The sequence below is a fragment of the Amphiprion ocellaris genome, chromosome 20 (assembly GCF_022539595.1).
Source record: "Amphiprion ocellaris isolate individual 3 ecotype Okinawa chromosome 20, ASM2253959v1, whole genome shotgun sequence".
Lineage (NCBI taxonomy): Eukaryota > Metazoa > Chordata > Actinopteri > Pomacentridae > Amphiprion > Amphiprion ocellaris.
Genome location: NC_072785.1, coordinates 25,533,559 through 25,554,475, shown reverse-complemented (window position 1 = coordinate 25,554,475; position 20,917 = coordinate 25,533,559). Strand labels below are relative to the sequence as shown.

General features: G+C 36.5%; 1 protein-coding gene across 1 annotated transcript; it reads right to left on the bottom strand.

The window, feature by feature from the left end:
• Window positions 1-3,222: 3,222 nt before the first annotated feature.
• Window positions 3,223-18,520, bottom strand: lgmn (legumain). Its single transcript, XM_023286648.3, has 14 exons — window positions 18,363-18,520; window positions 17,945-18,107; window positions 17,643-17,740; window positions 13,534-13,615; window positions 13,332-13,414; window positions 13,171-13,246; window positions 11,080-11,142; window positions 10,905-10,971; window positions 9,805-9,923; window positions 7,934-8,023; window positions 7,029-7,238; window positions 6,720-6,890; window positions 5,312-5,379; window positions 3,223-3,709 (listed from the first exon to the last, which is right to left on the bottom strand). Exons 2-14 carry the CDS (start codon window positions 18,083-18,085, stop codon window positions 3,667-3,669), a joined length of 1,311 nt encoding a protein of 436 aa, XP_023142416.2. The 5' UTR covers window positions 18,086-18,107; window positions 18,363-18,520; the 3' UTR covers window positions 3,223-3,666.
• Between the last annotated feature and the right edge of the window lie 2,397 nt (window positions 18,521-20,917).

Below are 20,917 nucleotides of genomic sequence, written 5' to 3'. Positions count from 1 at the left end.
TTATTGTAGCTGTCATTATTGTAGTAGTAGTTATCCAAAACAAAAATTTCAACATATAAGCAGTAAAATAAATGATGATTATTGTTGTCATTTGAAATAAATTACAAAAACAAAACAAAATGTGTGTTTCTGGGCATTTTTGCTCCTTTTACATGTTCCCTTTTTTTTTTTTTAAAGAAAGGCTTTAAAACATCATCAGAGTTATCTAGGTTTATATAAACTACAATTTATCAACAACAATAGTGATAATAATGATGATGATAATGATTGTTATTATTATTAGTAGGAGTAGTAGTGTGATTATCCAAAAAAATAATTTCAACATGTAAGCAGTAAAATAAATAATAATTATTGTTGTTACTTTAAATAAATTAGACGAACAGATGTTTTGTTTTTTACTGCAATATAAAGTCCTGCACCTTTATTGAAACCCCACAACAAAAACTCAAGAGACACATTTTGTGCAGAGACACAATTATATAATGCCATAAACAATTGCAAAGAAAAAGTTGAACTCCTGGACAATCTGACTGGGCCTATTTACATTTCTACAACCTCTGAAAACTGATGTTTTTCACAACAGACTGTTGGTTTCTTCCAATAATCTGCTGGCAACCTGGTCCTCTCTATACTGTTTTTAGGCTTTGTTGGATTTATTTTATTTAAGTTTAAGTTTGATCTTAGGCTTTTTTTGTCATTTTCTGTACAAACACTGGCTGCAGTTCACCCTAATAGTCCCTGAATGCTTGTCACATGACAGTTGATTGATCAGAAATGTTTATTTATTTATTTATTTATTTATTTATTTTTTACATGACATCATTAGTGCAAAACATTTATTTTTGGCTGCTTTTACAATGAGATATGTAGAATAAAGTGATTTTGCTGAAATCATTTCAATAATTTCAAGCTCATTTTTTGCTTTTTCTTTTTCTTGAAGGACAGGTATGTTACACATGATTTGTGAATAATCTTCAAAAAACTGTTAAACTGGAAACATTCATACCCATTAATGAGTTTAGAGTATCATAAAGAATACAGTGAGGGAAGAACATCACTGTTTTTCTGTCCTTGATTACCTGTCAGTCTGTTTTATAGTTTTACTGTTTATTCGTGTATCATGTATGTATTTTATATAACTTTTAAAATTTTGTATGGCTGCCACCTTGGCCAGGTCTCCTTTGTAAAAGAGATCTCTAATCTCAGTGGGACTTCCTGGTTAAATAAAGGTAAATAAATAAATGCATTTGAGGACTGCTGGAAAATTGCATTGTTGGCAAATGTGATTGTTTTTACAGTTTCTTGCTGGAATAAATTGCACAATTTTGGCATTAAAAATAAATAAAACAAACAAACAAACAAACAAGAAAAAAACTTTTCTGACCAAGCAGCAGAGTTTGTTATTCAGAGAATTAACTGTAAAAACATCCTTCAAATATCATCTGTTCTGTTGTTATGCTGTCATCTTCACTTGTCTTTGTGAGGAAGACAACTTTCTGTATATCAGCTGTAATGTTTGACAAGAATACACACTCTATTTTATGCATACGTAAGAACATTCTGCAGCTTGTAAAATATATCTTTGGAACATATTTCTATGTGGAGGTGAACCAGCTCCCTCTACATTCTGTATATCTGCTGCAACATGTGATACCATCATGAGGAGAGAGGCTGAGAACTGAACATCTTGTCCAGATTGGATCATTTTAAGATGCAAACAAACATTTCTCCACTAGATGTCACAGTTTCATTATTAATGCAGCTTTGTCTTCTTTTTCTTCTGTGGTTGTGATGTTACTTAGTTGTCAAAGTTCCTCCAGCTAATCAGTCAAATCTGTGGTAAAGAGGTTAATGGGGAAGTAGAGCTGGGAGTGTCAATATCAGTGCAAATATCTGCTTTTAAATGATACTAAAACAAATTAATTAAAATTTTGACTTCATTATATAGCTGGATTGAAGTTCAAGAGGACACTAATGTTCCTGTGATTCATCACTAAAGAGGCTGGAAGGTGTGGAACCTGCAGATTTAATTTAAAAATCTCAAATGTGAAGCTTTTAATGAGATGGAATGTCTGAAGATCATCATGAATCTGCGCAAAACTGATTTTCTTCAGAGGATGAGTGAATATTTTATCCTGCTGGTGGAGTTAAAGTTAAAGCCAATCAGCTCCATCTTGTGGAGACACAAATATCTGTGAAAAATCTGCTTAATTCTTCTGATTTATTTCCTCATTTATCGTTTTCTCTTATTCACGCATTCATTGAATTTTTTCTTCATTTTATTTCTCATTTCCTCTTTTCTTTTCTTACTCATTCTTCCTTAATCATGTCTTTTCTCATCGACTTAATTATTCTATTTCTTATTTATTTTTATTATTTAATATATTCTTAAAAGGTACTTAAAAGCGATTTAAGTAAGAAGAGCATTTTTAAAACTTTGTCTTCAGTAAAATGTTTCATTTGTCTCGTCCTTTTTTTTACTTTAATATAATTTACTATTTTTGTATTCTTTACATTTTTTGTGACATTTTCCATAAACAGATTGTTATAAAGGGGCAGATTACATCAGTTTATTCTTCTCTCTCCTCTCTTTCATTCAGAAGATTGGAAACTTTAGTTTTTGTATTGTATTGAAGTGTTTTTATTTCTTTTGTCAATGAATGAAATAAAAGCTAACTATGTCTCTACTGGAAATCATTTGGATTTAATGTCTGTTGTTGCAGAAATAATCTTAATTTTACTCAACAATCCTGGAAAAATGTCATTTTTATTTGATGCTAAAGTGATTTCTTTTCCACCTTGCTTTGAAAAGGTAGTTTATTTCAGAAAATTCCTTAAAAATATCCTGATTTAATGAGAATGCTTTTGATTTTAAGGAACAACCATGAACTTAAAGGTCACACAGACATTTCTACTGGAATGTAACCTGGTTTCTTTTTCCTATCTTTTGTGATCAAAGATCAAACATTTCCATTCATCTGTAATGACCTCATCCCTTGTTCTGTTGTTGTAAACAGGATGATTATAATCCTCTAATAAAACATAGCAAGAAGCTCTGAGGGAGGGTGAAATCCCCTGAAAGCTGATGGTAAAAGAGGAAACTTGTGGGTTTGACACACTTAAAGTCCTCTGATCTCAGGAAAACAGGATTAGCTAGAATTATTTGGACATCACACAAATCCTCCTCTGAAGACTATTAAACACTCAAACCCCACAAACGTGTCAGTTTTGGTTTGTCAGATTTTATTTCAAGAACCTGAAGTCTCTTGAGGTTCGACAGACATTCATAGTTTAGTGATACGTCCTTTACATGCCGATCAAACACTCATGCCAGACATCGGTACCACGAATAAAGCTCAGAGCAAAACGATTTCACATCAATTCTGTCTTATATTTTATATCAAACACAATCAGAAGGAGTAAAACGTCATCTACAAACTTTCACAGTGATAGTGCAACTCATGATAAAACAATGCGTAAAAATTCTCAGTAAAATCACAAAACAAGGCTTTTAAAAAAATGTTATAGTGTGTTCATAAGATGATAACGCCGACGACTCCGCGGCAGATTGATTCCTATGTGGTGCAAAGAGAAGCTCGGATTTCTCGGCTCTTCCCAGAAGAAGCAGTTTGATCGGAGGCTTTAATGGTTTTTGGGGAAAACCTTTTAGTAGTTGAGGGCACAAACGGAGTCCATGGACTGCTGGATGCTGCAGAGAGACATGGAAAAACAACACGGCTTTAGTAATAAATCACAAAAACAATGAAACTTTCCACAGGGAAGAGCATCTTTCTGTTATTTTCACTTGAGAAAGACTGATTTTTGTTAAAAATATGACTAAAATGAAGCTACAGCTGTCAGGAATGTTCTTTTAAATGAGTAATTGTGAAAAATACGATTCACACGTCCCTAAACCCAAGAGTGTGCTGCCAAATGACTTTAAATCACTGCCTTGAAATGTGCAAATACTGTAGACTGACCTTTTTGTTTATAGTATTGTAGAGCAAATGTTTTAGAGGATATACTAACCAGTAATGCTAATGTGAATCTGGTTACTAAGCTACCTTTGTTGTCTTTTTGTTTTGCTGCACGTAAGCTGCTGAAGACTTGAATTTCCATCGGGATTAATAATCTATCTATCTGACAGTAAACTCTGTGAATTAAACATCAGTTTCTCTCTGATGAAGCTATAAACCGTCTCATTAAACTGATATTAAATGTATTTTACTGGGATGGATTTTGATCCTTAAAGAATTAGTAAAAATATGAACGACATGTTATGAATTTGATATACTACCAGCAGAAAATTTGAGTTATTTTTGTCCAGCACATGTTCTGACACTCACACATAAAACAAGTCTGCATAATGTTGTCAAAATCTGGAACATTCTGTCTCAAAGTGATGCTAAAAAACTAGTTAATGCATGTGTTACTACTACGCTGAACTATTATACTTTTTTATTATCAGTACATCCCAATAACACTCGGCAGAAACCAGTAACACATTATATTTCTACCATTTTTACCCTGTAAAATCCTGATTAAAATTTTAAATCCTTGAAAATAATTCACTGAAAATTGGAGGCGGGGCACAATAATTGTACTCAAGTATTTGTTTTAGAGCTCTCAACATCACAGATTTAGCATTATTATACTATAATCACTATATAGCCAGAGCCTGGTACAGTATATCTAATGGTGACAATAATGTTTGAGATGGAAATTGTCACTTTTATGTAATTAAAGAAAAGCAAAAAACTATTAGACTGAGACAAAAAAAGCAGCGTAATATTCCAAAACCATCTGGGCACTGTAGCTTTTAGTTCAAAAGAAAATTACTGTGTTTTTGTTCTGCAGTGGATTAAATCACACTAGCTAAGATTTTCCAATTATTAATAGTTCTAGAACTGTCTGACACAAGCAATATTTTGTTCATTGTTGAAATACTAAAGATTACTGAGCATTTATACGGGATAATTGTGAACATTTTTTAAAGATGTACTGCATACTTGTTTTATGGCTCCCAACAGCCCCAGTGAATTTTCTAAGGATTTAAAAATTGCGTTCTGGATCTTACATTCGCCAAAGAAGAGGAAGGCGTGCTGATAATACAGAATATCAGCAGATTTATTTTCTCAAGACAGCTCAAAGTCTAATCTGGTTTTGTACTAATCAAACAAAATGACGTTCATGAGCAGCTGGAACACATGCACACAGAAACAATCTGTGTTAAATACGACTAAGAACCTGCGAAGATGCAGGAAACGGCTGGTTAGTTTAAGTGTTTTGTTGAGCAGGAAGTGGATCGTACCTGTCTGCAGGGTATCCTCTCTCACACAGGTTCACCAGAGCGTACAGATGTCTCAGAGCGTATTCATACTGAAACACAACAACACATGTCAGAAACGCCACCACTGTCTGTGATTTACACCAACACTTAAAGACCGATTATTTCCCACCACTGTATTTGTAGAACTGGAAATGTCACAAAGTTCCAAAGAAAGAGAAACATTTTCTGAACTGAACCCTCCAGCTGCATGAGAGCAGCTGGGAAAATACCGAGTTTAAAGTAGACGATTGAAGATTTTCCCTTAAGATGAAAGGTGATTAGTGTTAGCGTTGGGCTAACAGATAGCATTAAAACACACCAAGGCTTCTGGTAAAACCCACATATTACAGTTACATTAAATTTTACCTGAAAAAAACTTAGCATTTAGAGATGACTAATCAATTAATACAAATTTCCTGATCTATGCTCTCGTATTTATTTACTTCTTGGTCTTATTCTTGTTTCTGATTTATTTATTCATTCATTCATTTATTTATGTATAGTTTTTTTCTTATTTACTTTTTCCATTTATTCATTAGATGTTTTAAATATTTATTTTCTAATTTATTTAGTGATGCTTTTCTTTTATTACATATTTAGTCATTTAACGATTTGCTCTTACCTTCTTCCATATTTATGCATTTTATCTTATTCATTTCCCCATTTTCTTCATCCTTTACTTTCTTTTTTCTAATTTACTTTTTCCTAATTTTATCCATTATTTATTTTTATGCCTATTTTTTCCCCAGTTTATTCAATTTTTCCTATCTACTCTCTGCATTATTTGTTTATTTATTGATCTTCTCATTTTTAAAATATTTTCTTCCGTTTTTTTTTTTTTGTTTTGTTTTTTTTAATTAATTTTTTAAAATTTTCATCCTGGTGTCACTTTATTTCCTTGTATTTTCTTCCTTAGTCCTTTTTTTTAAATTAAAAAAGGGAATAGTTCTTTTTGAAATATTTAACATTTTTTATCTTTTAAACATAGTTACTTTATTTCTAGATTTTGTTTTTTCTAACTATTTTCTCTCTCATTTATTTTCTCATTAAAATCCAAAGATTCTCTTTGCGGAAACACTTGCCAACAAAATAAAAATTCAAGCTTCCCTTTACTCTGTGCGGCTTAGCATCAGCTGAAGGCAAAAAGGCAGACGAATGTAAGTCTGAAACCTGCTGATGAATCGCGTATGAAACTGATATGCTGTTTCCTCTTTAGAAGCAGAACCAGACTTTTTGACACGAGTGTCAGTTTCAACCGCAAACTACAGATGAATCCGGCCAAAACTGACACTCATCGACCACAGCTGTACATTAGGTTTTGTAAGACACTTTGTAAATTTGGGTGGGTTTGGTTTAAATTAGCAGAGAGCTTCCTTCTGTGCAGCTCTACCTCAGTTCTGTGCCAGTTGAAGCAGTTGTATTTGTAGTGCTTGTTCACTGCCGTGTAGCACTGATGCTGGGACAGCTCTGCTCTTTCGTTGAGGATCTCCTCGGCTTTGAACTTATCGCCGGTCACCTTCTCCACCACTTTGCGCATCGTCTCGGCCATTATCTCCCTGAGCTGAACACACACAGAGATTCATACCCTGTTAGGAATTTGGAACATGCTTGATCTGTGACGTTAAATCAGCCTCAAATCCAATCGATTCTCACATCAGAACGTTTCATGTCCTCTGATGGCTGAGAGCTGAAGGTTTACCTTGAGGTGGACGTTGATCTCCATCAGCAGGCCTCTGGCCACTCGGATGTCATTGGACATCATCAGCTTCCTCTTGAGGATGGCCAGAGGAACGTCGGGGCTCGGGGTCAGATCTGGATTTGTAATCGGTGGCCGGTTTGTGGAAGGAGAAGGTGGGGTGTATTTAGAGGGATTCCCCTGGAACGCTATGACTTTCATGTGGGCCAGAGTCTGCAGAGAAAATCAGAAACTCAAAAACTACACAGACACTTTCTCACCATCACTTTTCTGCGTCATCACTTCTGTCAGTCCATAAAATTAAACCGTACTTCCCCTCAGATCTGTTTGGTCTCTATTTAAACTAACAGTGAAGTATTTCAGGGCTCCAGACTAACGTTTTCACTAGTAATTTTCTCATTTGGTGGCCCCTCCCACCTAGTCTCAGGCAAAACACATCACCTGCTGAACATCTTTTGATCAACAGACTCCACAATTTACCAATGTTTCCTAAATGCCCCACATTGCAGGCTGAAGTGGCTACAGTGATCAGAAACAAAGAGTTAAACTAGGGCATCTTAATGTCAGATTTGGCCCAGATGAAACTGAAATTTTTTTTCTACATGCAGTCTTTTCTGAGCAGCGCATGTAGGTGTGCTCTACATTTCACAAGAAGACCGCATTTTTAAGCATAAATATCGAAGTGCACCGAAGTTATAAAAGTACTGCTTTCCACCACTGTGGTTACCACAGTAGCTGCCTGTGCCAGTTAGAACGACACCAATTCAGCCTGATGATCATCATGCACTCGCACAACGCAGCACTTTTAACTCACACTCTCAAAAAAAGGTCGCAAATGCAACCATTTTGGTGGCCATCTGGAGCCCTAGTTTGGTTCATATTTCCTCCTCATCAGTGTTTATTCTCACCTTGTTTCCGTACTGCTGGACGTGGCTGGTGTTTGTGAGGCTCCTCACGATCTTGAACTGCTTCAGCAAAGTTTCCTTCGTCAGGTCCTCCTACAAACACACCAACAAACAAACAAACAAACAAAAAAAATCACACAAACAATGTTTATTATTTTTCCAAAAATGACAAATTAAACAATGCAGTGTTATTTCTTTAACTTGCATTTACTACTAATAAAGTTCAACTTTCTGTTTTGTTACGTTTCTTTACTGTGAACCAACCGGTGCTGTTTCATGATAATATAAAAAAGTCCGGCCTTATTCCACTGGATAAAAACAAACTGCTGTTTGAACTATTGGAGACATTCAACAGCAGGCATTTGGAACAGAAAAGTAACTTTTACATACAATCTGAGCAGCTGTTGTATGTTTTAATATCAATCAGAAGAGTAGAAAAACTACCATCATATTGGATAAAAATAAAGCTGGAATCATACCTGCAAACACTGTGAACAAGATAATCGATATGAAGTATTGTGTGGCAAAGCACAATATTGGGATATATCAATATATAATTAGACACATTATCATCAACCATAGACAGAATTCATTAAATCACAGATAACTTGCCTATGGATGAACATTTTTCCCTCTAAATACACTGTAGCATCTCCTCCTGGGATATTTTAATAACCAAAATATGAACTGCATCTGTATTTGTTTCTGCACATCAGATAATTAGTGACATCAATTGTGCAATAAGACACCAAACTATATCAAAAAGGTGATTTCTTAACTCCTGTATTTGACTTAAGTAGGCTTTAAACTACAGCATAACTAAACTCATGAAATTCAATTATAGCTTTAGGTTTTTGTGTGACATTCCAAGTTTTTCAGCGGCTTTATTTGACCAACACTCTAAAAAACTTTGAGGCACCACTGATAATGTTCCCGATGCATAGAACACAAGAGAAGTGAATAGTCTGACTAAAATGAAGCCTTTACAGTCACCAGATCTAAACCTGATGAATCCTATGGGAGATTTTGAACCGACATGTTAGCCAGCGCTCTCCAACACCATCATTAAAACTCCAACCGAGGGAATATTTTTAGGAAGTCGAGTTTCAAAATCAATGTGAAGTGGGTTTGAAGCTGATCTGTCAGCATGTGGTGGCTTAACGCCTTACTAAGACACTTTATGTTGGTTTGTCATTTCATTTGTCTTCTATTATTGAGCAATAAAGGCGAAAAACAGATGAAATGTCAGTCAGTGTCTAAGCCATGAAGCAGTAGTTCAACATTTTGGCAAACACTTTAGTTTGCTTTCTGGCTCTAGCTAAATGCTTCTACTCTCATATCTGGTAAATAAACTTTGCAGGTGGTGAGCTTAGCATGAGGATGATAAAAATAGACGTCACTGATTAACACTAAAACTCAGTGATTGACAAGTTCTATCTCATTTGTCCAAGCCTCACAAAAATGAAATTATAAAAGACAAAAACTGGTCATATTATCATGGATTATGTACATAGTTTTCTTGGCAGTGGAGAGGATTGTATTACCTTTGGACAGAGCCAGGCTAGCCGTTTCTTCCTTTTTCCAGTCTTTGCGCGAAGCTAAGCTAACTAGCCACTGGTTATACAACTTCTATTTCACAGGTATGACAACTCAGCACAAGAATATTCTCTAAAATGCTAAACTTGTCCTTTAAGTAGTCATTTTCACCATCCATCCATCCATCCATCCATCCATCCATCCATCCATCCATCCATCCATCCAGTTTCAAAACATGACACACGGAAACGATATCTTCCATTGTGATAACTGTGAATTTCTAGAGCAATATGCATTAGATGCTGTGAACTGGCAACACGGTAAGAAACACCACCCACCGCATCAGAGTCCTCCATCCAGTTGACGCTGTACCAGTCGCCCAGGTAGGTGTCCCTCTTCTCGTCGTAGTAGCAGGCGTAAGAGGACTCGTGAGGGTTGGCTGCTGTGGTGGCGTAAACTGGAAAACACAGACATTCTCATCATATGCTGTGTAATAGTTTAGCAGAAAATTCTAATTTTCCAACAGGCATACCTAAACGTGACTAACATGTCTGCTTAACAGCCTCAGAATAGAAAAGAAATTGTTTATGTTGACTATCTTTCTTTCATCAATCACAAGTTTTAGTAGATTTTTTCTGTTCGTTGACTCATCAACTCTCTGAATTCCAAGCAGTTTTTATGTGATTTTGCTCCTGTCACATTTTTACTTGCTGTATGTCCACATTTTACTACAATAAAAAAATCCTGCACCTCTGTGGAAACGACACAATCATGGCGAGGAGAAAGAACTCTAAAACATCTTTAGTGCAGTATGACAAAGCTATAATACAATAAATCATTAAAAAAAGAGAAAGTGAAAGCAGATTTTCTTCATGATATAAAAAGTCCTTTTTGTTTGGACTTTAGTTGACTCAGCTGTCATTCAGCCCACAAATGGAAGCGTGTGCAAAAAAAAAAAAACAGAAATTAAAACCGCCTCTAAACCTTGGTCTGTGGCCTGTGCAGGTTATGTTCATCACATGATGCCTCGCACATGACAGGGTGACTATGCTGGTTTATTAACACAAGCTGTAATGCTGAGATCAGTGTTTGAACAGGGACAACGAAGGACCGAGTCTACAAGTGAAGTAAAGTCCACAAAGTTTTGACCTCAGTCTAGTGGAGGCACAACAGAGGACATAGCACAAGTAAAACAAATAAAACAAGTCCTTCACTTCCACCGATTCCTGACAGATGTAAATGAAACACGGGATCTTGGCTCACTGTGGGTTTTTTTTCGTTCAACATCAAATGTAGCTAAAGTGAAACAGTCACAGTCAAGTTCATGCTGCTGAGCATTTGAGTGGCTAATCAGCAGATGCTCTCTATTGATCGATGCTGCTTCATTATCTCTTCCTTTTACTGGGAAGTGTTTCTGATGAGCTAAAGTTCAACTTACCGTCAATGTCAGCAGGCAGGTGGTTCATCATCGACCCGGACTCACATGCTTCAACGTAGAACACCATCTGTGTGTAAGAAAGGACAAAAACAAAACTTAACATCTGATACTGTGGATTTTTATCTCTGGCCTTGACATGTCCACACACGTAGAGCTAAAACATGTTGCTGCTTACCTTTTTGTATTTCCTGTTTTCATGCATGTATGTAATAGCATCTTGGAGGTCTTTAACCTGGAGCTGTAGAGACAAACAGGACAAGTTTATGGTTAATTTAACAGTTTCAAAACAGGTACATCACCATGGAACACTTGTAGTTCTTGGCTTGAATGTATACAAATACATACTATAGTTGACCAAATTAAGTAGTATATGAGCCCCAACACACAATTAGTGACTGAGCATCTGACTCTACAATACGTCAACATGACTTGATATAACAGCTGCTGTTTGCTGACCATAAACTGACCACATATGATCAAAGCTGACCGTCACCCCTCATCTTTTAGATATGTATTATTGTACAGAGTGAATTGTTTTGTGCTAGTGAGCATCACAGGTCGATAATAAAAAGCCTGATCAGACTTATCAGACAGTCTTCTTTTGGACAAACTCCAAAAAGCAAGGCCGCTTCTGCTTTGACAGTTTAAGAACTTTGGGCTCTTCTATGAAATGAAAATAAGCCTGAGAGTGTACAGTCATAACTAACTACAACACTAAATACTGACAGTGAGTATTATGTTAGTTTTCAAAAGACTGGGTGTCATATATCAGGAGACATCTTACTTTTGTGGTTTCCCTACCTCTAAATCGAGTTCAAGATCTGCAACCTCATAAGATTGCAGATGATCAGCTATTTACAGTACATTAGCACATTAGTTTTGATATTTTTCTGAGACTATTGCATTTGTAATATTCTTGTCTCTCTTTAACTGTTCCTGTCAAATACAGGCAATAACAAAGCTTCTCCCAGAGGGCAAATGACTTAAAATCTTCTGCACATGTTGACGACTTCATCTCAAGTCTGCATACTAAATTAGGTATCAACACATGAAAGTGTTTTTAAGATATGTGCTAATTACATCTTTGGTTCCTTCAACACAGAATCTGATTGCCTCTAACTGATTAACTACTGACTAACTGGCTTCGAAAATTAAATCTAATTAAAAAAAAATCATATGATAACTTTAGTGAGGCTTGGTTGGAAGTTCATATGTGTGAATTTCGGTCAACCTTGGAACAAATATGTGGCTTGTGAAAAATTTAAAACTTTTTCAAGCCAATATGGCAGAAAAATCAAAACCTCAAGTCACACTTTCAACTCTGCTTAATGCAAAGAATCCAGCAGCAACTAATGTCTGAAAATCGAGCATAAGGTGCAAAATTTGGACATGAAACTTGGTGAAAAGAATCAGGGGACTGTCCCCAGTCAGTGTCCCAAATTTGCCAACTTTTTATACTTCTAGGAGCAGCCATAGACTCTGAATTCAGAAGAAAATGAAGAAAACATTTAAGAACTTACAGAAACCTATTGGCAGCTTCTGTGGCTGAAACTTAAAGCCAACGCAGAAGAGCCAAAAACTGCAGTTCCTCAAATGGCCACTTGAGGCTGACTCCAAAAGAGGGTCAACCCCCATAGACCTCCATGTTAAAATATCCATACTTTACAGCAGGAATAAACATGTTGACAGCCTGATACAAAAACGGTTTGGGTCTATATAGGTAGTTTTCCCATTCATGACAACTGTACACGGGGTGACTTTAAATACAGTTCACCAGTTTTAATTGTATTAAGGCTTAAATTTATGCATAATTAATGGCCGTGGCTGCTCTAAATGCGAGGTGGGTGCCTTCATGGACCTCTTTTTTAGATTAGCCAGGAGTTGGAGCTTGATGGAAAACTTATAGGTGACGTTATGGAGGTTCATCTATCTTTATTTACAGACTATCATAGAAACAGCTGCATTGTCCTAAATAATAAAATATTTCACAGAAATTTGGGCTCTTGATCTTTGCCAAATGTCACTGTCTATTCTCTTACTTCCATATTACTTTTTTTTTTTTTTTTGCTTTCGTGGTGTAGAATCAGTATGTAGAAAATGTCATAAGACTGACTACAGTCTCTGCATGTGGACATGACACATGACTGATCTTAGGAGTGATAATTATCTGACTAAACAGGTTGGTAGTTCCCTATTTCCTTATTATGGTAAATATGTTGCTTGTCTGTGTTTGTGGCATTGAGGAGAATGTAGAAACAGTCCTCACATCATCATTAGGAAAGGCCAGAATACCAGGCGCCCCGTGGTCAGTGAAGTACACAAACACGAAATCATTAGGACCGCTGCCAAGAAAATGAGAACAAGGTCAGGAAATTAAGCTCGATAAACCAGATTTGATGTTGTTGTTCGTTGTCTTTCATTACTTGCCTCTTCAACACTTTTCCAGAGCCACCTTTGACTTGTGAGGAGTCACCCTTCAGCACTGCCAGGAAGTTTTCTGGGGTCACATCCTGCAGTTAAAAAAAAACAGGTAAACACGGTTATTTTTACACCAAAGTCTCGATGATAAACATTGATTCAAGAGCTCCGATGTGCACTTTAATGCAAATAATTGTGTTGGAGCACTCACGTCCCCGGTGTAGTCTTTAGGAACTCCCGCGTACACATCTGAGCCATTGGGCCTGTTGATCACCACTCCTGGGGTGGGGTTCCTGGAAACAAAAATATGACTCACATAAGGAAGTGCGAACGGCTGACAAAACACTTTGACGAGGTGATAGAGAAGCAGATGAATGATAATGACTCACTGATCAGGTGACTGAGCCTGACTGCTGGAAACTCCACAGCACTTTAGAATTTTCCCCTTTCACTGCAGAACCACTACCTGTACCTCTGTCATGTATGAACACTGTTGTTGATGTTTTTCATTTCCAGTATAAAGTGTCTGATGCGTATCTATGGCCACTGATCTGTGTACTCTGTAACAGGAACTAGCTGCACTGATGTTTGCTAAGTAATAATACAAGTAACTTATTAACTATACACCCAATTGATGCAGATTACAATGTTGGCCACAGAGGAGCATGACGCAGCTACAAAACAATCAATGTTGCATAAAATCTCTCTGAGACTCGGCCTACTTTATGAAATAGATATGAACTATCAGCGAACATGAGGTGTAGAAGCAGTTAATCGAAGCTGTAGAACCATATTCCTCATCCTATCATGAGGTATTACTGGTAAATTAACACGCAGCCTGGACAAAACTCTGTCCAGGCAAGGGTTTACATATAGAAAAAACAAACAAATGGCACATATGTCTTCATTAACAATATCTTTAAAAAAAAGTAATGAGTTGATTAATTAAACCCTATGAACCCCAAAAATGTCTGTAGGTTGGACAAGCATAGCATTTTTTTTTGGTACAAAAATCACCAAAACGTCTCTAGTTATGAGAGAAAAACATCAAAAACAGAGAGAATCATAAACTTTCTGACAGTGCTTTAACTACTCAACTGTGATGTACCAGTTGGTTTGAAAAGCATATTAAACCTGAGCTGAAAAATCGAGATATTTCATCAACATCACTTCATTCTGCATGTCTCATTAAAAAGAAATCCTAAAAAACTCAGCAAAAAAAACAAAACTTCTGTGCTCCATGTTGCAACCAAGAAGCCAGAACTGACTCAGCAACAGTCATGTGACAAAAATTCAGGAACTCTTCAGCTGCACTGCAGGTTTGCACAGAATAGATAAGAGACAAGTACAGAAACAAACTTAAAATGTCTGTAGTAAAACATTTAGAGCATGTAGTTACCATTTTTCTAGTATCGACAACAACTGTTGATGGCACTTCTGTTTTTTTGCCATTTTTGTGAAATACATAATTGAAGAACTTCAACTTCTGTTTCTTTTTATGGTTTATGGCATTATATCTGTGTTATTCTGCACAACAGATATTTCAAAACTCCCTGTGCTTCTAGTCATGGTTGTGCTGTTTTCATAGGAGGTGCAGGACTTTATACTGCAGCGAAAAATGAGTGTACAATGAAAACAAGTGTGATAAGAAACTGCTTGGCTTCCAGAGGTTTAACAGGTTAATTGAGAGATTCAACTAAAAAATGCCCCAGCGTTGTTTTGAATGATTGCTCCAACAAAACAAGACGTCTTAAAAAGTTTTGCTCATGATCAATCAATAAGGGAAGAGAACTATCAGTGAAAAGCTGAAAGTACAGCCATGAACGACTATAGAGTGCTGTATGTGCAAAGTTTTTCACATATTGAATGAGATTAAAATGGTTTATTTCAAATTAAAGCAATATTAGTCAACTCTCCTATATCAACACTAAACCTAACAACTGTTCCTGTTGAGCTCTGGTGTGTTTTAGTAGCCCGTCTTTTAGTACAACTACAACTCCAGCATCAAAATTGTTTCCTTGTGACTCCTCTTAGCGAGACTCTTGAAGTTTTCATGCTGAGCGACACGGGTTCGACATGCCATAGCGACATGAGAAATGCCAGCAGTAGCTTATTTTCTGTGGCTTGTACATGAGCAGACCTTACGTTAGATAAAGCTGCAACTAGCAACCAATTAAAATCCTAAAATATGCCCATCAATCCCCCATGAGAACAAGAAGTTTCTACCAAACTGTTTGTTTTGCCTCTGATACTTTCTAAGATGTTCAGTCTATTATCACTCAAGATGGAAAAAGAGCAACTGCTGACATTAATGAGGCCTAAATAAGTGAATCTTTGAGGATTCAGAGGGGGAAAATAACTTCTATCAACTATCAATAAATGAACTAATCATTTCAGCTCTTATGTTGAATATACTGAATTCTGATAATTAATCTCAGGATTTTTCATTTTAGGGGGAGACACTACAGACAAAATCGTAATTTATCTGTAGGACATTTATGCAAATAAGCATCAATTTAATGAGGTAAAACATTATTTTAATATTTAAACATTACGTTTCTGAAAACTTGTAATATCAGAAATAACTGTCTTAATGCTAGTAATTAACCAGGGAAGTTTCATGATGATCTATTAATTTGAACTGGTAAATACTGGCTTCCAGTAGAAACTGATGGAATTTTATAACACATATCTTTAAAGGCTGTTTTGCCTCATATATTGAGCCAGAAATCTCCACTTTATCAGCACTTAAATACAAGAAAATCTATCATCTGAGAGTTTCTACAGTGAGGTTTGTTCACGCATCATTCATAGCCTGATTTAGAGGACACTGTATATCTAAAAACACTGCAAAATGAGTTTTTTCTTCTAATTTAAGAAGCGATAAAAAAGAGAGTCCCTTCTGTAAAAATGTTTGACTTTAATATGTCAACAAAATGAAACTACCCGGCTTTACCTGTCAGATTTATATTTGTAAACGACAAAATATACGTAAATAATAAAATGAACATTGTCAATCTACTATCAGATTTATGCTCTGGAAAATTACCCAAATATTTTTTTTCCTGGATATACAATACTTCATTTGCATATTTAAACATGACATTTACAAAAATTTGCAAAAAAAAAACAAAACATCATGTCATCATCATGTCATGTGAGTAGCCGACTGGGGAAGATTCATGTAGATATTTATTAATTGTGGATAAATGTAGAGCTGAAATGACTCATCAAAAAATCGATTAGTAGACTGAAAGAAAATTAAACCATAAAATATTTTGATCGATTTGGTGAAAAATGCCAAATGTTGGATGGTTCCAGCTTCTCAAAGGAAGCATTCATAGATTTTTTTTCCTCATTTGAAATTTATAATGAACTTAAGGTTTCAGGCTTTGAGCTGCTGCTTCGACAAAATAAAGAAGAAAAATGTGACGGTCATTTGTAATGTTTCAGTTACGAAGCAGACTGATAACTGTTGCAGCAAATAAACTTGTTTGCTGCAACATTCCTCCTTCATTCTATACAAATACATAGTAATAAAGCTGACATAAACCAGGGATGTATGATATTGGGGAAAAAAGACATTCTAGTATTGTGTTTTAGTGCAATACACAACAATTATTGGAAAGCTAAATTTCGGAAGAGTTTGGAAGAGTCTAGATTGATTGGGGTGATTCTGTAGGGAAGTATATCTGCATAGAAAATTTAAAAAGCATTTGAAGCCATTTTCATGTGGTAGAAGAGAAGTTTTACTCATAAAACACTAAGTTGCACCGCCTTGCATGGTACCAACTACAAGACAAGACACAGCACCTGTTTAAGGTCAACATCATCCTTTATGTTGGCCAAATAATCACATGATGTTGCATTTCTTTTTGCAACCAAACATTGCCTGTTTCTAAATATTTTTCTGTAGAGTTGTGGAACCTGCATGCCAACAAACTCCAAAAAAGTGAATCTAAGAAATCTCACATCTGAGAAAACTGTATCAGACATATTTCTCTTGAAGATTAGTCATTGGAGACGAGAACTGTGCAAGTTTAATTTTGTGCCAAGCAACGGGTGATATGTTTGAGTTAATTTGTGCTACTTATCGCTGGAACTAATACTGTGCAGCTCAAATTTAAAAGGTGCAATTAGGCTGTAAAATGAAGAGCAATACCTCTTGTGTAAAATTTCTTTATGAAATGTAAACTTGAAGATTTTGTGTGCTCATCTTGCATAGAAACAATGATCAATATGACTCTTCATGAGAAACAAAAAAAAACAACCAAAAAAGAAGAAGCCTGTCCGGAAACCAAAAAAAAAAAGCCAACTCACGCTTCATTCTGAGCCAAGTCATCGTACATCATGACCACAATCTGCTCATCTGGGATGCCATTCTTGTGGACGATCTGGTAGGCATGGCATGCATCAGCCTGTACAGAAAGAAGAAGAGGTACATTATCGCAATTACCCTCTGGAAAAGCACAGACAGGGCAATGCACTTGGAAGAGGAAGTGGCTAATCTGGAGTGAAAGTGGATGTAATCAGAAACCAGTATGGACTGTGGGAGAAAACACATGAGTCATGCACAGTCTGCAGCAGTTTCTGGCGGCTTCCTCTTGTTGTGCACGTCTCACCTGGTGTCTGTAGTTGTACCAGCCGTTGGAACCAGCCACAATCAGAACCCAGTGTTTTCCACCTTCCGGCTCCTGGGTGGGAAATCCAGCAACCAGCCCGATGCTCAGGCCGAGCAGGGCGAACAGGACAGGCTGATGCATCCCTCCTCTTTCTGTGGGAGTCCTGTGGGGATGACAGTGGAAATAAAATCTCTAAACCTCAGATTAAAGTCACATTTTAACGGCGACACACAAAATAACGTCTGTCACATGACACCAGGATCCATTCTGGGAAGCAGCAGTTAGCCAGGAGTAGCACAACAAGCTAGCTGGGAGAAGAAAACGACTTTTTAAAATCTCGCAGCGTGTCAAAGCAGATTAGACACATTCAGAAATAATCACAGCGGGTTTAGAGACTCACAAAGACGAGTTCTGATACCTTTTTTTCAGTTGCTGTGTTGCTGGAAACAGGCTGAGAAGTCGCTACACCAACATCCCGATCTGCACTTTTATACGTGACGTTGGGAAAAACCGTTGACGGGAATGCTCGGCCTTCAGCCAATCAGAGCGCTCCGACGCCTCCGGGGGCGGGGCTTCACTGTAAACAGTCATGTGGTTGAAAACAGTAAAAACAAGCAGCAGCCTGCCTAATCTAAAGGGGAAAGTGGAAACTAGATTACTGCAGGTTAGAGGGCAGGTGAAAGCAAACTGAAGGAGTAGATTGTGTCAGACAAGCTGAAGACTCTCTAGGACACAGTTTTTTTTATCTGTTAAACCTTTAATCTATTTGTGACAGTGAAAACAAAAGGAGAGTCCACAGTTTTTTTGGAATGTAGACCACATAAAACCAGATCCAGATTTAAAACCACAACATATAGATGGGTCACATTTAGTTTGGACTCTCTAACAACACTTTAAAATACAGTTTCTGATTTGTGAAAATTTTATGTATGTCTAAGTGCAGAAAAGGGAAGATTTCACTGCCTTTTTTGCAAGTAGGACCCCCATAAGAATATTTTATTTATAAAAAATGCAAAAAGGGAGATATCAATGCTTTTTAAATATATTAACCATATCAAACTAGGTCCAGCTCTGAAACCACTATGTATAGTTTGGTCGTATCTGGATTAGGTTGTCCTACAGAGACTAAGGACTCTGATTTGTGAAACCTTTATCCTATTTGTGAAAGTGAAATAAAAGGAGATTTCGATGGATGTTATGCATGTAGACCACGTTAGACCTGATCCAGATTGAAAACCATGACAAATAGACTGGTCAAATGTGGATTTGATTTCCATATAAAGACTGCAGACTCTTTAAAAAACAGTCTCTGGTTTATAAAATCTTTAATCTATTTGTGAGAATGAAAAAAGGAGATTTCACAGCTGTTTTTTTTAGGCATGCAGAAGAAGATCCAGATCAAAAAACACTACATATAGACCGGTCAAATGTGGACTAGATTGTCCCTACACAGTCTCTCATTTATAAAACCTTAATTCTATGTGTGACATTGAAAAAGAGAGGGACTGCACTGATTTTTTTTGTTATCTGAACTACATTAGACCAGGACAGCTTTAAAACAACTACACATTTGAACTATTGGACACATTTGGACCAGATTGTCCTACAAAGACTAAAGCATCTTGAGAACACAGTTTCTGACTTGTGAAATCTATTTCCACTTCTGAAAATGCAAAAGAAGCTAAATATCACTAGATTTTTGTATGAAGACCACATTTGACCAGGTCCAGCTCTAAAACTGCAATATACTAGTCAAATCTGGAATAGACTGGACCAGAGAGGCTAAAGAGTCTATAAAACACAGTTCCAACACCGTTTTCTGTTGTGGAAGTTCAGCGACGTTGAGAGAGTATGAGGAGGCAGACATGTGGACATCTGGAGACTCAGATGATTTAGGTTGAGAGTAATGTTGACTGATATCAGCAGAAGTGACACTGACAGAGCAGCAGTTCATGCAAACAATGCAAGCATCAGTTCTGAAGATTCTCTCTGATCTTTGGGTATAAATTGTAGTTGGAAGAAGGTCAGATTTCGATTACAGACCAATATGGAGACAACTAGTCTCTTACTCACGTCAGAATAGACAATATCTAATCTCCTGCAGTGTCTCCCTGTCTAAAGGCCATTATGACCTTAGAAAAGGGAAACGAGTCATTTTTTCCTTCACATTTTCTATGTTTGTAAAAATGCAAAAGCGAGAGATTTTACTGCTTTTTAAATATCTGAACCACATTATTCCAGGTCAAGCTCTAATACAACAACCCATAGACCGGTCAAATCTGGACTAGATTATCCTACAGAGACTAAAGACTCTAAAACTCAGCTTTTAATTTGTGAAAACTATTTGTAAAAAACTAAATGAAAAGGGAAAGATAAAACATGCCTGGTCTAATGTGGTCTACATGTGAAAAAACAACAGAGAAATCTCCTTAATTTGCAATTTTTGCAAAAAGAATAATAGTTTTGCAGATCAGAAACCGTGTTTTTGGACTCCTTGTCCTCTCTGCTTTTATCCAGTTGAGTTTTCCTGAACTCCTCCTTTATCTGCAGAATTAGAAGGTAACTTCAGCTTCATGGGGTCCACTGGTTCATTGTGTTTTCGATGAATAAGAACTGCCTTATAAAGATTTTGATCTTTTTTTACTACAGTGCAACATCCCTGCAGCAAAAAATTGATTGCCATCTGTGCTGCTTGGTAAATCTGGATTGCCCAGCTTATCCAGACGTCCGTGTCAAATAATCATAAAGGAATCATCTCTTCTGCAATTTTCCTCATGCGTCTGCATTATTTTACCTGCTCTGTGCTTTGGTTTATAATCAATCCAGTTCTTTATGGTTGAAAATCGCTTTAAAGGACCAATTCAACTCCTGAAATGCAGTTTTTCACTTGTCAAAAAGTGATTACTGCCCCAACACTCCAACTGAAGGTTTATTAAAGCATTAAAATGACATAATTTCATTCATGAAGGTTCA